This window comes from Odocoileus virginianus, chromosome 7 (genome assembly GCF_023699985.2).
Source record: "Odocoileus virginianus isolate 20LAN1187 ecotype Illinois chromosome 7, Ovbor_1.2, whole genome shotgun sequence".
Lineage (NCBI taxonomy): Eukaryota > Metazoa > Chordata > Mammalia > Artiodactyla > Cervidae > Odocoileus > Odocoileus virginianus.
The window spans coordinates 41,435,154-41,453,495 of NC_069680.1; the positions used below are offsets into that span (position 1 = coordinate 41,435,154).

At 36.6% G+C, this 18,342-nt stretch overlaps 1 protein-coding gene across 2 annotated transcripts in view; it reads right to left on the reverse strand.

The window, feature by feature from the left end:
* PRKG1 (protein kinase cGMP-dependent 1) overlaps positions 1–18,342 on the reverse strand; it is a 1,335,516-nt gene that overhangs the window by 1,157,538 nt on the left and 159,636 nt on the right. For both annotated transcript variants that reach the window (XM_070470571.1, XM_070470570.1), the window contains exon 2: positions 8,801–8,967. In XM_070470571.1, coding sequence (XP_070326672.1) covers positions 8,801–8,967 — 167 coding nt within the window. The remainder of the gene's footprint in view (positions 1–8,800; positions 8,968–18,342) is intronic.

Below are 18,342 nucleotides of genomic sequence, written 5' to 3' on the forward strand. Positions count from 1 at the left end.
AAATGAACTGCCTTTCCAGCTTCCTGCTTTGAAAGAGACAACTCTTCTTTATATTATAAATGTGGATCTACTACTTCAGAGATAATATCTCACATCCCTAACCTATACACACACCTTCAGGGATATACACATACTCATACATTCATAGGCATGAGAAACCCTGCCTTCCAGTATTCTTATAAAGTTATAAAAAGCAAAAGCCAAGAAGTAGACTGATATATTTGACTACATTAAAATAGCTTTTTTTCATCATCTTTCACAAAGAAGTGAAAATACATGCTACAGATGAGAGAAAATATTTATAATGCATGTAATTGACAAAGATTAAACTCCAAAAACATGTAAAGTCAACCAACCAACAGAAAAATGGACAGAACACTACAACAGATTCATAGAACACAACAGCTTATAAACATATGAAGATGCTCAGCTTCATAAATAATCAGGGTCAAAATAACTGGAAACAACCCAAATATAATCAATAGCAGAAAGGATAAAGAAATTAGGTAATAAAATAGAAGACACTACTGGAAGAAAAATGAAGTAGCATAAGAATACTTGCAGTATTATCTGATTTATATGATACAAGATACAAAAACACCCCAAAGAAAACATGCATATTGCATATAGGGGTGAGTTTCTAAGAGACAAATTTGGAGGTTGGGTTCTCATAAGTTAACTTGTAAAATATTTGTTCAGAAAACCACAGACTCAGAAGCTTGGAGTTTAGGGAAAAGATTGGAGATGTTTTCAATTCAGCCACAGGGAATTCCTCTTCTACCCACACTAAATTTCTCCAAGCAGATGTCTTATAATCACTGCTAGAAAGCCTCCTGAGATGGTGTTCTTGCCATGACATCAGACTGCTTTATTCACTTCTGGAACATATTACTTAGCAGAATATTGACTCTCAAGAAGACCCAGTGTAGACTTCCGTATAACTTGCATTTGCTCAGGTCAACTAAACTCATGAAGACCAGTTCCCTTTTCATGCGACAGTGTTTTTAGCTTTTAAAAACAGTTATCATTTCCTCCTAAACCATCCATCCATACAAGACATGTCACTCACTAAAAATAAATGTCATGCTTCCTGAACTCACTCAAGTGTATTAAAGTCTTTTTGGAAGCTTGGCACCCCAAAATAAACATGATACCCTGTGGGACATCTAACTATCTCGGATTCCTATTTTTGCCACTAGCTCCATAACTGAAATATGTTTCAATATTCACACTTAAAAATTTCAAATCCTCTTTGCTTATAACATTTTTCTAAATAGATTTTGTTTTCTTTTGTTTTTATTTAAGTAGTTGTTAAGAAACAAAATTCAACTGAGTAAATTTTAAATATCTTATTGGTTTTAATTAACAATTCATGAATTGGACAGTATTCAATTGAGCAGCTAAGAAAGGAACTTCAAGGAGCTGTACAAAATAAAAGATTTTTATACACATAAAGGAGCAGGAACAAGGAAGTTACATTAGAGGAAGAAAAGTAGATTGGTTATGGCAAAGTCATCTTCCTTTTAGGGATAGCAGGATCCTACCTGATAGATGACCTAACTGGTGCTAATTAGGTGACACCTGATTGTCTGGTTTAAGATTCCATTTCTAGGAGTGTCAAAACTATAACAGAGTCTCAATTTAGTGACATGGGACTCTGCATAAGTGGCTGAATCTGGGGTCTGTTGTCTTTTTAACATAGTACATAAGCTTCTTCTTTAGCATTAACATGATAAGCTTGAACTAGTAAAGGGACTACAAAAATAACTTTAAATGCATTGACATTTTAACTATTCTAAAGATAGCTTTCAGATGAACATGAAACACTCATAAGGCCAAAAGGCACCACCTGACTTTGGAGAATAAAACGGTCTGTTTCTCATGTTAAATTTGCTGAGCTAATTCATATGAAAATACATTCAATTCCCTCGTACTCTTGGATAGTGTTTTGAATACCAACTGACATGGTGAGGCTCTTCACTAATGTTCACTTTTATATAAAAATCCCTCTTTGAATGTCAGCTTTCATATGTTATTTAATTATAAAAACAGTAAAAATGTTTCAGGGGGAAAAGTAGGGGAGCAGGAGAGAACTTGCAGAATGAAGTTGAGTAAGTTTCCTGTTGATAGTGAGTGGCTAGCATGATCCATCGGAGAGGCAATGGCCTCCCACTCCAGTACTCTTGCCTGGAAATCCCATGGAAGGAGGAGCCTGGTGGGCTGAAGTCCATGGGGTCACTAAGAGTTGGACACGACTAAGCAACTTCACTTTCACTTTTCACTTTCATGCACTGGAGAAGGAAATGGCAACCCACTCCATTGTTTCTGCCTGGAGAATCCCAGGGACGGGGGAGCCTTGACGGGCTGCCGTCTATGGGTTCGCACAGAGTTGACACAACTGAAGAGACTTAGCAGCAGCAGCAGTATGATCCATGTTCACACTGAAGAACAAATAGTGTTGGACATCAGCTTAACAGGCAGACTTGGTATCAACCAATTCACTGCAAAGCGAAGCAGAAGACCAGCCTTCAGAAGACAAAGGGAAACCTCAGAGCAATTAGCAACAGAATCTAGAGATTGGACGTGACTGCAGCCACAAAATTAAGAGATGCTTGCTCCTTGGAAGAAAAGCTATGTCAAACCTAGACAGTGTATTAAAAAGCAGAGACATCACTCTGCCAAAAAAGGTCTACATAGTCAAAGCTGTGGTTTTTCCAGTAGTCATGTATGTATGTGAGAGCTGGACCAGAAAGAAAGTTGAGTGCCAAAGAACTGATGTTTTTGAACTGTGGTGTTGGAGAAGACGCTTGAGAGTCCCTTAGACAGTAAAAAGATCAAATCAGTCAATCCTAAAGGAAATCAACCCTGAATATTCATCGGAAGGACTGGTGCTGAAATTGAAGCTCCAATACTTTGGCCACCTGATGTGAAGAGCCAACTCATTGGAAAAGACCCTGATGCTGGTAAAGACTGACAGCAAGAGGAGAAGGGGGTGACAGAGGATGAGATGGTTGGATGGCATCACTGACTCAATGGACATGAATTTGAGCAAACTCAGGGAGATAATGAAGGACAGGGAAGCCCGGAGTGCTGCAGTTCATCGGGTTGCAAAGAGTCAGACATAACTTACAGACCGAACAACAACAATCACAGATCACTTAGCATCAGTGTAAAAAGTCCTATTAAAAATTACCTGCGTGATGAGTTGAAAAAATTGCTCCTTCTTAAAAAAAATTTTTTTAAACCTGTGAGAGAAACAAAATCAACACTACTGATGGTAGACAGAAAAAAAAAAAAAAGAGAGAGAGCCTTGAGAGTATCAATACATGGCAGACTCTAGTCCTAAACAATAAAAGCTCAGAGGTGGACCAAGATTAAGCTAAATCATAGCTATGCTTGTAAAAGAAAGAAGGAACTAAGAAGAGGAGAGGGATCGGGGCAATGCTATATATAAGGACTTGATAAAAGCTGTTATCATTAACAAGCACTCTGCAAAATAAAAATTAAAACAGCTTGATGGTTTCGCTTAAAAGTTTAACTTAAAATAGCCAACAAAGAACACTAAACAGATACTTGCCATTTTTAGAAAATAACATGTAATCTATGCACTTCCACAGTGAAAGATCACAGAAAATCTGTAAAAGCAATATCTCTAAGCACATCACTTCAGTGGATATAAACTACACATTTTTCAATACAAAAATATTAAATCAGATTCCCAAAGAGGGTGTTTGATTTACATTACCAATTCTCAATCGCTAAATCAGAATTTCTTTTGGATGACAGTAGTTGAAGTTTTGGGTTTCCTGGGTGGCGCACCCACCTGCCATTATAGAAGACATAAGGTTCAGTCCCTGGGTCAGGAACAACCCCTGGAGAAGGAAATGGCAACCCACTTGAGTATTCTTTCCTGGGAGTATCCCAGGGACAGAGGAGCCTGGTGGGCTACAGTCCTTGGAGTTGCAAAGAGTCAGACAACTGAAGTGACTTAGTAAAGATGAAGTTTACCTTCATGGAAAAAAAAGAGGGCAAGAGTATAAAGATATTAACAAATATTACTCCATAATTAAGACCAAAACCTGTTGGTTTAAGAAAAAAAGCTGTATTCAATTATTTTGTAAGTCATTTATATATTTGAAATTTGATTAAAACATAAATCAAGCCTTAGCAATTTGACCCACTGCTACCTTAAGTAACTCATACTAAAATAATTCTAATCAAAACTTGAAATTAAAACTTCCACTAGCCAGTAACTATAAATATCTGAAAGTTATACAACTCATTTAGCTTGAAAATACATGATATATTTACACTACTTCCAGATGATTTTTTCCCTGTCATCCTAATTAGTTAAGTCTTAACATATGACTATTCTGCTAAAATGATGAGAAAATTTGGCATTTAGGTATGCAATAATATTTGGGACACTGCCCAGGCTAAAACAAAAATCACTGAAAGCACATGTTAAACAAGCATTTTATGAAGAAAACTTCATTTAACTGAAGAGAGGCAGGAATAATTGGAATGGTTTTCCATGTAAACTCCCTGGGTGTTTTTCTGAATGTTTTGATAATAAGCAAGTTTGTGAAAGATCCTCTATTCTCTTCATCCATTGTTGCTATGGTATACTCTTTATAAATATTAATAATGTTCACAAATGAAAAAGAATCCATCTATATCAAGAAGAGTGCCATCTAAATTTTGAGAAGATTAAATGTGTTGATAAAAAACTAATTAAGCAATGAAACATTTCCTCAATTAAAACTTATAAAAATTTAAATGACAAGATTTTTTTACTTTAAATTATTTTCACATGAGAATATTGGCATAAAATCAAGCCAAAATTACATGGAATTGATGAATTACAACTTGGGGACAGATTTCGCATCAGGTTATAAGAACACAGTCATTTAGTGAATTTAACTGAAAGCAACCAACACCATCATTGCAAAATCTGTGACTTTGACTACTGATACACTATTTAGAACCCTGTTTTTAAAAACATAATTGAGATGACTTGCTATTTAGTCAGTCTAGCAGCAAAAAGAAGATAAACAAAATATATTAAAATTAGCTTGATGAAATGTGGAAAAATTAGTGTATTTACATTTACCTAGGGAAGTCTGCCATGGATATTTCTTCTTTGTTATGAACATGTTTTTATTTACATTTGTGTGTTTGAGGTAGTGCATTTGTGCATAAAATTCTTGTTGCCCTTCCTCACAGATCCCATTATCATGTAACATAAGATGTATTAACTTTATTTTGTAGTATTTAAGTTTTCTTAATGTTGTATCTTGATGTGAAGAACTGACTCATTGGAAAAGACCCTGATGCTGACAAAGATTGAAGGCAGGAGGAGAAGGGGACGACAGAGGATAAGATGGTTAGATGACGTTACTGACTTTGACTGACATGGACATGACTTTGAGCAAGCTCCGGGAGTTGGTGATAGACAAGAAAGCCTGGCATGCTGCAGTCCATGGGGTTGCAAAAAGTTGGACATGACTGAGCAACTGAACTGAATGTTGCATCAAAATATTTGAGATATGGAATATTGAGGAGAGGAGAAATGACCACCACCCAAGGACTTCGCATCCTTTTCTGGGAAAATGACTTGTTTGTTTTCTTTACACACAAGATTATTTTATCATGTTAGGCAGAAGTATGACCTTATTATTGTCTTTACTTGGATATTTTGGTATAGTTTAAGGAGATATGTACGGGTGCCACATTGACAAGGAATGGACCTGTGATGGTTAATTTTATAGACCAACTTGCAAGCCCATGATATCCATATATTTGGTCAAATATTACATCAGACATTTCTATGAAGGTATTTCTTTGCTGGAATCAACATTTAAATCAGTAGTCTTTGAGTGAAAGCAGACTACCTTCTTAATGTTGATAAGACTTCATCCAATCAGTTGGAGTTTTATCAGGAAAAAAAACTAATCTACCTGGAGGAAGGGTGAATTTTGCCAGCAAGCAGATGGCTTTCCAGTCTCCACAATCATGGAAGTCAATTCCTTAAAATAAACCTCTCTCTCAGTACCCAGATATACACACTCATACCCCCCACTGGCTCTTTTTTTCTGGAGAACCATCACCAATACAAAGTCCCATATTTAAAAGCTTGAGCTCTGAATCCAGATTACTTGAGTTCACTCCTAACTATACTATAAACCAGGTGGGCCTCAGTCTTCACATTTATAAAAGGGGGTAATAAATACTAGCCCTTACCTCACAGGATCACTTTGAGAATGAAATAAATTTTATACACAGAAAGCGTTTAGAAAAAGCATGCTCTATATGTTGGGCAATAAGTTCTAAAAACTAACAGATATTAAGTACAATTTTCAAGCTCCTTCTAATATAGCTAGTAAAGTTGAATTTAGTCTTGGAAAACAGAAATGGCATGAATTAAACAGAAATTTTTCGAAAAAATGTGTAAGGAAAACTGACATGAACATATAGGTTTTCAAACTACTCATTTCTTGAACGGAACTCAATCAGTTCCGTTCAGTCGCTCAGTCGTTGTCCGACTCTTTGTGACCCCATGGGCTGCAGCATGCCAGGCTTCCCTATCCATCACCAACTCCCTAATCCTACTCAAACTCATGTCCATCACATCACTGATGCCATCCAACCACCTCATCCTCTGTCATCCCCTTCTCCTCCCACTTGCAATCTTCCCCAGCATCAGGGTCTTTTTCAATGAGTCAGTTCTTTGCATCAGCTGGCCAAAGTATTGGAGTTTCAGCTTCACTACCAGTCCTTCCAATGAATATTCAGGACTGATTTCCTTTAGCATTTACTAGGTGGATCTCCTTGCAGTCCAAGGGACTCTCAAGAGTCTTCTCCAACACCACAGTTCAAAAGCATCAATTCTTCAGCACTAAGCTTTCTGTATAGTCCAACTCTCACATCCATACATGACTACTGGAAAAACCATAGCTTTGACTAGATGGACCTTTGTTGGAATACCAATAATGAGCATTTAAAATGACTGAAGTAAAGTACATTCTGCTTTATACACTATCTGTGTTCTTTAAAATGTGCCTGGCCAATAAAAAACATAAATAATCAAATAATATGAAACTGTTGATATAATATCATCTCAGAAAAGCTTTAAACTTGGTTTCTAAAGGTTAATAGTCCTTAACATTTGCCTCTATATTTATAGTCTCCACTTGGCCTCTATATATTTCTTCCACTTTTCTAGTTGCTCCTGCTCACTACCCACATGCACCCTTTCCCTATAATTTCACCTCCTTTCCCTGCAATTCTCTGCCAAGTACATATTGTTTGTGTTTTTGTTTACCGTAGTTTGTTTTTGTCAGAGGAAAGCCTAACCAAACATTTACATCCTTTTGGCGTGGGGAGAAACTTCATAACACTGACACAAAGCTGAAAATTATAAAGAAAATAGTGATAGAAATTAATAAATATCAAAGGCCTGATTTCAGCATGTCAAGAAAGAATCACAAATAAAAATTAAAAGGTGAATGACGAATGTAGAAAGAACATTTTTTACATACTCTCAAGTATTTAATAGAAACAATATTGATCATTATTCTACAATATTTTACACTTTACATTATACATTCACACAACTTACTCATATTAACTTCATAACCATCCTGCAAAGAAGGTAGAAAGCAAGATTTCTCAGCACAGGTACTAAGGACAGGGCAGGCTTGGCTGTGGGCCACTCACTGCCCTGTTGATTAGCATCCCTGTCTTTACCTACTAGATACCAGGAGCCTCCTTCACGCCCACCCTTACCCAGGCTGTGACAACCACATGTCTCTGACCATCACCAAATGTTCCTGGGGTCAGAATCATCACCAGTGGAGAACCACTGCTAGAAAGAAAGAGTGTCTCCTTTTTCATAAGCTGGGTGAAACAGAGAAGTTAATCGACTTGCCGAAATACACCTCTCTTCTGAATGACCTGGAAAACTGACAGTTATAGGACATCAGCATGAATGCTTTGGGTAAACACTAACTGCCACCAAACAAATCAATTGTGATTTTTCTAAGCCAACTGTCTTCTACTATAGACATCTTTGACCTCACTTTCTTCTCGGTTGATTCATTCATGATTTCAGGCTTTTTCGTCCCCCAAAAGGAAAACATGCCATTATAAATTTCAAGTTAAAAATTTATAATGTGAAAATATACAGAAGCATAAAACATGTTTATACAGTGCATGCCTCAGTTTTTTAAAGCAGTTTCTATCTTAGTTTGTGCAAGATTTATGAAACAAGCTACCACTCTTAATAATCAGGAAGCTAATACACTATCTAACCTTTATGATCCACCTCTGTCAGACACACAGGAAACACTGAAAACATCCTCTTTTTATAGAAGCAACATAGCAGAAAGCCAGACATACACTGGGAGGTAAAAGCAGAGTTGAAGATACTTTGATTATCTGACCAAAAATACTTCCAATAGACTTGAGCTTCCACTGAAGCTTTGCGTTTGCTCAGTGATCTGACAGTGTGTGGTCTTATGCAGTGCAATAAATAGCAATGCTTTCTTTCATGTTATTATCCTTTCCCCATGTCTGAAAAAATACTAGACTTTCATTTTAGTAAGTCTAAACACAACCACTTCAAATGATTAATCAACCTCTGTGTCTAAGCAGTGTTCGCCCTCTTTCCAAACTGTTTCTCAAAAACAACAGAAAAGAAAAATGGAATTGTCTCATGTAATGCACTGCCATCTGTGTGCAGGCTGATAAGATGAAAGAGAATATCTGAATGTCAGGGGAACGTGGTTAAAAAGCATACCTTCCATGACATACACCAGGGACCCCACATCTCCTTCTTTGATGATGCAGCTGTCTTTGCCGTACTCCACTGGGTACATACAATCCACAATCTCTTGGATCTGCGACAGCTCCAGGTTCTTCATAAAGTCATTGTCAAGGATGGCCTCCTTTATGAGATCCTTGGACCTGCGGTAAGAGAGGGAAGATTTACTGGCGCAACTGACAAGTGCTTTCACAATCTGTGAGGTTGAGCAGAGCCAGTGTCTGGCATACATTTTCTTGTTAGGAATCCAAGAATTTCCTGACCAGCCCAAGAGTAATTCCATGGAAGTAGGAAAGACATTGAGAAGTTTCCCCTTAAGTAAAGTATCATTAAATGAATATGGGACCAGTAAATAAGCAAAATCACAGAGCTCCATTTTGTTTTAGGATTTTTTTTTAAACCCAAAGACTGTTGGCAAACCAATGGACAAACATCTTAAATTGAAGCTTGAAACTCAGCTAAAGAATGAATGGGAACAGAATACAACAAAATTTTATAGAAGAAACACTATTATTACTATGTTTATAAATTATAAAAGAATATCAGGATGTACTGTGCTGCACACAATTACAGTAAAACACAATATGTTTACTTATATTTAGGTGCCTCTTCCACTAGATATTATGCTTTCTGAGGGCAGGGACACTTTGTAGTTCTTTCCTCCACTCTATGTCCAGAGTCTACTACAATACCAGTTATATATAGTACAAGTGCTCAAGAAATGCATTGGATTAAAAAAATGATAAAGAATTGATATTGAATTAGCTGTTCAGAACAACTGATATAAATGTTGAGAGTTCTTTATCCATACCACGCTTCTTTAGAGAATATTTATCTCTTCAAGCAGCTTACATGGCGGTAACCAGGCAGATAAAAGTCTACTGAACAAGTTGCTTTACACAACATAGCTTAAACGTGGGATTAAACAGGTAGTCGCTAGGAAACATGTTTACAAATTTCTCTAATTAGGATTCAGTGGTTAACAGGGAAGTTTTCCAGAACTTGAAAGAGGGTGATCATTTAGTTCTCTGGGAAAAGAAATACCAAACAACTTCCTGGGATATAAAAATCAAAGTAAAGGGAAATGGAGAAATACTGTGTCAGGAGCTGCACAGAACTGTCAGAGAAGTCAGAAGCTGCTAAGACAAACACAGAGAGCTTAGCAACATGGAGGGTAAAAAACACATCTGGAATTTTATATCAAACATCTTAATCTGAAAAGCATCTGTCTTTGTCTTCATTTGCTTAACGAGTGGTTTTCAGGGAAGCGACCCGCAGTAGTGAACGCTGACTACAGCATCTGCACTGTTCTGCCTGACTTCCACTCTAGACCTCAGTCTAACTGATCCAGCCTTCACACATTATCTTTTGCAATGATTTGGTTCTGAGTTAATAAAAAGGTGCACATCAAAATGAAAACTATCAACATGAAAAATATACTTAGAATGGGCTGTTTTGAGGCAATTAAACTCTTCATGAAGAGTTAATGGCAGGGAATTCATTATTATACTATTTTTAAGTGAAAAAGGAAGATACAGAATAGTCTTTAGAATATGAAAGCATGTGTGTGTGTGTGAAATGAAAAAAAAAATTGGCTTTCAAATTATATATATTTGGGTCCCAATCCTAGTCCTGTCATGTATTAAAAGTTAGCAGGTTGCCTTACATTTCTGAATTTCCATTTTATAAAATGGAAAATGGTATTTTAAAAATTACCAGCCACCAACAGAGGCATGAAAAGACGCTCAACATTTCTAGTCATTAGGGAAATGCAAATTAAAACCACAACAGACATCACTCCACGCCCATTAGAATAGCCATCACACACAGGAAAAAGAGAGATAATAAATGGTGGTTTGGATGCAGAGAAAAGGGAACCCTTACAATGTTGGTGGAAATGTAAATTGTTACTGCCACCATGAAAAACAGTGTGGTGACTCCTCAAAAATTTAAAAACTAGAACTACCATATGATCTAGTTATTCTACTTCTGAGAATATATCCAAAGTGAAAACAATAACTGGAAAAAAAATCTGAATTACCATGCTCATAGTAAAATTATTCACAATAGCGAAGACATGAAAACAACCTAAGCATCCCCAATAGATGAATGGATAAAGTTGTGATGTGTGTCTGTATCTGGATCTAGATGTAGATATATAGATATATAATGGTATATTATTCAGCCATAAAAATGAGAAAATCCAAACATTCCTAAAAACACAGATGAATCTTGAAGGCATTATTCTAAGTGAAATATATCAAAGAAAGACAAATACTATATGACCTCCCTTTATGTGGAGCCTAATTTAAAAAAAAAAAAAAAAACTTCATAGAAAAAAAGGGATCAGATTTGTGGTTACCAGAGGTGGTGTCGGGGACAGGGGGAGGAAGAATTTGAGAAAGGTGATCAAAAGGCACACACTTCCAGCCATAAGATAAATACTAACCAATGATGTAAAGTACAAAATAATGACTATAGTTAACATTACTCTATGGTACATAGGAAAATTAATAGAGTAGATTCTAAGAGTTCTCACCACAAGGAAATATTTTTTTTATCTAGATGAAATGATGAATGTTAACTAAACACTGTGATAATCACTCCCCAACATATGTAAATCAAACCATCATGCTGTACACTTTAAATATATATACTGATGTATGTCAATTATTTCTCAATAAAACTGAAAAGATATGTGAAGGTTGGTAAAAAGATGAAGTTAGTTTCAGTAAATGGTGGGTGAAAAGGTGGCGGTAATAACTGCAGTTGCAGGAAGTAGTAACTGAGTGTGCAGTCATGACTTAGAACAGCATCAAAAGGAAATAAATTAAATGTTGGCATTGGTTGCCTTTGGTGACAGAATTATATTTTTTCTTTCTATTTTTCTCTATAATTTTCTAGAATGGGCATGCTTTTCATATGAAAATTTCTTTAATTTCAAAGGTAGTTTCTGAAAAGCAACTGTGCTATGAGGGAAAATAAAAATCTACTGCTCATTTCAATAATGACTTAGATACTTAATACTGGTTGACTGTTATTGATATAACTGATATTACTCTTTACAATAGATTCTCTTTCACATGGCCTGTGTCTAAATACTAATGGCAGGAATTTTCACTTTATGAACAGATGGTGATGAATGGCCAGAAGAGAGCTTCCGAATAGACTCTATTTAAAAAGTCCTGTTTGTGAGAATTTTAGTTTGTCAGAACTATTTAACTGCATGTTTCCTTCAAAGTTTTTTTTTTTTTTTAAATTCTGTTTCCTAAAATCTTATTTCTCCAGAGGCAGAGAGTCGTTTTCATTGAATATTCAACATAAGATGCAAAACTATGTCTCCATCTATGATTTTCATAAGCTTTCCCTTCTTAATTATCTTCACCACTCCTGACCTCAAGGTCAAGAACCCATAGCAACTACATAGTGACTCCTGAGATCTACTGTTCTAGGATTGCTTTTCCAAATAACAGGGCTTATTTGATCTTTAAGAAATTAATTTTAATCAAACTGCATAATATTCTCTTTATTAAAAATTCCTTTATTTTCATTGAGTCAGAGTGTAAGGTCATCAATGGGTTCATATTTTTTAATATAATAAAGACTAAAGACTAGATATTATCAATCCCAGAGTCCCAACTTGTTTAACTACAGATGGTATCGAATCCTTTGGGAAATAATAATAGTGCTCCATTAAAATCTAAGCCCTAGAAATGCTTCAAGATTAAAAATAAAGCCCTCTTCCAAGAAAATAATTAGCTACATCCAAAGATGACTGAAGAAAGCCACTTTCTTTCTACTCATAAACAGTACAATTAACCAGCTTCATAAAGACATCAGAAAAGATGACACAACTTAGTCTTACATAATCCCTTAGAATTATTCGAATTTTCCAAGTGCTTACCACAAATTGGAGGAGAGGAAAGGAATTTCAGGATGTGCCTGCTTCTGCAACTTCATTTTAAATGGAGAACATTCAATCTCAAGTCCCTGAAGAAACTAACTAGAAGCTTTTGCATTTGCCTTTGTAGTACTTTAAAATAAACTCAGAAATATAGGACCTATGTCTTATCATTTATCCATTTATCTCTTCATGGAGGTATTGCCCAATGACATTTGCCTCTGAAATATCCCACATAATCCCTCTCTGCCTTCACAGAGTGGTGTATCTCAAAGATGTTCTTGTCAGTGAGCAATGCTCAAAGCCCTGCCTCTTCAAGTAATTTTTCCTTTATATCCTTTCCCACTGAAGGCCTGAAACCTTAGGGCAACTCTCATTAGTCTCCAATTGCTCGAACATTATAAACCATAATCAATCAGAGCTTCCACCTAACTCTTCTTGGAATCTTTTTCTTTCCCTGAAGAAGCAGTCTAACACACTCATTGTAACTAACATGTGATGCTGCATGCGGGATCAGCTGGGCTGTGTTCAGTCTGGGAGCTGAGGAAAGCTGCTATCACAAGTTCCAGAAGGTGGCTATCTGCCCTAACCCCGAGAATGTATCTTAACAACATTTTGCAAGAATCCAGCAGCCTGACCTGAAAGGCAAAAGAAGCAAATATAAAGATCTTACTTTTTTTTATCCTTCATGTCTGCTTCTGTGTACAAATAATCTATTTCTTAAAAAAAAAAAAAGCTCTTTCTTCCATGCTCAAAATTTGTGACTTTTTCAATCCAAACAACCATAAAAGTAACTTGGTTATTTCAGGCTGGCCCTATTGATTTCTCATCATCAAATTGTCAGCCTCTGAAATATTGGCTTTATATAATAGTGTGCTGTTAAACGCACTCTCCAGGAAAAAAAAAAAAAGCCCTCGTTTGCAGTGTTTGCCAATTTCCATGGTATAAATACTCCCACCATAGCCAATTTCAAGCTACTAATGCAAAGTCAGCCTGCTTGCAAAATTCCTGAAAATTTAACAAGCAGTTCTTATATGAGCCAGTCTGTTGGCTCCAACACATCAGATATAGATTCTTTTCCTAACACCCTAAGAATTTAGTGTGCCTTCATTTATAAATGCTAAAACTAACATGATGATCTTTCCTTCCTTAAAGATTTCATTAGGCGGTATAACATCCCCAGATAACCTCTGCCAGGATTAGCAACAGTTCTTCCAAATTTTTAAAGTTTAAGAAAATGAATTAAAAAGCCCACTCCCCCATTTATTTACTGCAGAGAAAGTTTCCAAATATACACAAAGGCTAATTGTCTTTCTACACAGTTTTAGATAAAGTGGGCAATCTGAGGTATGCATAGGGAAATATAACCCACCTCTCTAACAAGAGAGATGGCATTATTCACTATAGATAAAAAGAGCCTCATGAATTTTCTAAACATGAAAGGATATTCTACATTGTGGATATCATGTAGTCGGCTTTCGATATCCATAGAGTGCTAGTGTTAAGTCAAATAGTGTGGAAGGTTGTTTCAGAACAAGTTGTCAGGAAGGCTTCTCAAAGCTGAGGACTGCATAATAGGATCCACAGACAAGAGCATCCTGGGTAGAAGGAAAAAGAAATATGAAGGTTCAAAGACTGGAAGGAACTTGATCTATCCAATCAATATTCAGGAAGGAGACCTATGAGGCTGAAGCACAGAGTGAGCTAGAAGAAAAGGAAAAGGAGAATAAGATTGCAAAGGCAGGCAGGAATCCGGGCTCATAGGGCCTTGAAGGCAGTGATACAGTTTTATTTCATTCTAAAGCCTTAGGAATACAGTGAAGTGTTGATGATAAGAAGAGGTAGGACTTGCAGGTAATATATCTGGCATAAGGAATATATAATATAAATTTACTTTTTTATTGGAATATAGCTTCTTTACAATGTCATGTCAGTTTCTGCTGCACAACAAAGTGAACCAGCCACATATACACATATATCCCCACTCCGTTAGTTTCCTTCCCATTGAGGTCACCACAGTGCATGAGTAGAGTTCCCTGTGCAATACAGTCGGTTCTCATTAGTGATCTGTTTCACACATAGTAGTATATATATATATATATATAATCCCAATCTCCCAATCCATCCTGCCTTCCCCTTCCCGCCTTGGTATCTGTATGTTTGTTCTCTATGGGGATGAACTTATTTGCAAAACAGAGATAAGTTTAGTTTAAATTGCTACTGAGTTCATAGAAACTTTCTGTCATGTATTAACAGATTCATCAATTAACAGATACTTAAAGCATAATTCATCATCCTGATAATAAGGAGTTCTTATGACTGAAACTCCTGGGAACCACTGTCGCACAACTCCTACACTTACCTATATTTCAAATCACTAATTCTCAGGCAACTTTTACATATAAGAAGAGAATGAGATCTCATCTCCAATTTCAAGCTATGTCCAAAGGTCTAAAAGATATGCACTCTTCCTTCACGGTCCCACTGAACACATACCAAGCAACAGTAAATATGCCCCAAACATGGCCAGAAATGTGAGAATCAAATCAATATTTGAACCCTTCATTTGATGAAGACTTCTAGGCACTTTAAAAAAAATAGTTAAAATTATTACTAAGAATGAAAATCAGCAAAAGCAATTTTAAAATATTTTACAAAGATTCTATAATCAACTTTATACAGAAGAACTGTACAAAAATGATCTTCACAGCCCAGATAATCACGATGGTAATTATCACCTGGAGCCAGACATCCTGGAATGTGAAGTCAAGTGGGCCTTAGGAAGCATCACTACGAACAAAGCTAGTGGAAGTGATGGAATTCCAGTTAAGATATTTCAAATCCTAAAAGATAATGCTGTGAAAGTGCTGCACTCAATATATCAACAAATTTGGAAAATTCAGCAGTGGCCACAGGACTGGAAAATGTCAGTTTTCATTCCAATCCCTAAGAAAGGCAATGCCAAAGAATGCTCAAACTACCACACAATTGCACTCATCTCACATGCTAGTAAAGTAATGCTCAAAATTCTCCAAGCCAGGCTTCAGCAATACATGAACCGTGAACTTCCAGATGTTCAAGCTGGTTTTAGAAAAGGCAGAGGAACCAGAGATCAAATTGCCAACATCCAGTGGATCATCGAAAAAGCAAGAGAGTTCCACAAAAACATCTTATTTCTGCTTTATTGACTATGCCAAAGCCTTTGACTGTGTGGATCACAATAAACTGTGGAAAATTCTGAAATAGATGGGAGTACCAGACCACCTGACCTGCCTCTTGAGAAACCTATATGCAGGTCAGGAAGCAACAGTTAGAACTGGACATGGAACAACACAATGGTTCCAAATAGGAAAAGGAGTATGTCAAGGCTGTATATTGTCACCCTGCTTATTTAACTTATACACAGAGTACATCATGAGAAACACTGGGCTGGAGGAAGCACAAGCTGGAATCAAGATTGCGGGAGAAATATCAATAACCTCAGATATGCAGATGACACCACCCTTATGGCACAAAGTGAAGAAGAACTAAAGGGTCTCTTGATAAAAGTGAAAGAGGAGAGTGAAAAAGTTGGCTTAAAGCTCAACATTCAGAAAACTAAGATCATGGCATCCGGTCCCATCACTTCATGGCAAATAAAGATGGGGAAACAGTGCAAACAGTGGCTGACTTTATTTTTGGGGGCTCCAAAATCACTGCAGATGGTGACTACAGCCATGAAATTAAAATATGCTCACTCCTTGGAAGGAATGTTATGACCAACCTAGACAGCATATTAAAAAGCAGAGACAATTACTTTGTCAACAAATGTCCATCTAGTCAAGGCTATGGTTTTTCCAGTAGTCATGTATGGATGTGAGAGTTGGACGATAAAGAAAGCTGAGCATTGAAGAATTGATGGTTTTGAACTTTGGTGCTGGAGAAGACTCTTGAGAGTCTCTTGGACTGCAAGGAGATCCAACCAGTCCATCCTAAAGGAGATCAGTCCTGGGTGTTCATTGGAAGGACTGATGTTGAAGCTGAAACTCCAATACTTTGGCCACCTGATGCAAAGAGCTGACTCATTTGAAAAGACCCTCCTGCTGGGAAAGATTTAGGGCAGGAGGAGAAGGGGATGACAGAAGATCAGATGGTTGGATGGCATCACCGACTCAATGGACATGAGTTTGGGTAAATTCCGGGATTTGGTGATGGACAGGGAAGCCTGGCATGCTGTGATTCATGGGGTCGCAAAGAGTGGAACACGACTGAGTGACTGAACTGAACTGATAATCAACTTTTTAACTGATAAAAAGCACTCACTAAATCTTTTTAGCTCTCAAAGGTCAGTCTTAGGCTCACATGTCAGAAGAAGCAGAAATGCATTTTCCAGGTCCTTGATCTACAGTAAAGTATCTTCAGTTGGCAGCTCTGAAGTCCAAATCTCAATCATAACTCACAGTTCTTTTACTCAGATATAGTCATTTAGAGTGCCTTAAAAGCATCTAATTCCAGGAGTCACTGTGGCAAGATATCCCCATCTATATACTGTGAAATATTCAATGAATCATCTAGAAGTGAGAAAATTCATGGAGTAGTCCTCTCACCGCCTCAACTGTTGAGATTCTGCCCAAACAGTAAATCCTATTTCTAGCCTAACAGCTTTCTTGAATGAACTCTGTAGGTATAGAGCTAAGAAATATCAACCAGCTCACATTCTTAAAGACAAAATTCAATCCTGAAAAGCTATGGGCCAATTGAGATATTTCCTCAAAACTGAAAATCAGTTTTCAACAAGTTTCAGACTAAATTTTCACATCAAGCAACTCTGCCATAGCTATCCCAATCTTATCACAAAACAGTCATGAAGAAATCAAGACTATTTGCAGCATTCATATCCATAATCAGCATATGATACAAAACATTGGAAACACTGGGCCAAAATATATGATAGCAATGTAGCTCCTAAGTGGCCAATGATATTAATCTTCTGTCTATTGCATGCATCCCAAATAATTTCAAGTTGCCATTTCTATTTTTTTTTTTTTTTTGGCGTTCTAAAATATATCAGTATCCACATGAAATTTAGATATTATAACTCTAAACAAAAACAATGATTTGGGTCAAGGCAAAAAATGGTTGACCCATAAGATATTTGTTTGCAGATTTATCACTTAGGCCTTATTCTTTTGAATTGATACTCATTCTTATTGACTAGGAATAATGCTAAGTAGCTCTTGAAATCACTTGTTAGATGTTAACAGATGGAGCAAACGTGTACTAATTAAAGGAAAAAAAATGTATTGCTCTTTGTAGGTGTTCATCAACTTCCAAACAATCAATATTAAAGTCTCCCTTTCAACTACTGCAGTCATTCCATGCTCCAGAGAGGCATCTAACAGCTACTTCACACGAGTGAGCCTAACGAAAAATACAGCAGCCTCCAAAAGAGCCCAGCTCAAACTCCTGTTCTACAGTTCCTCTTTCATATCATTAAAGAAGAACTGTGGAGTTTCACAGAATTGCAAAGTGCTTTCCATGAGAATAATGATCATGAGAATTTCAGGAGAATGAGACCACACACATTACATTCCAAAATATAAGAATCATGTAGCTGGATCTTCTATGATTAACTCTA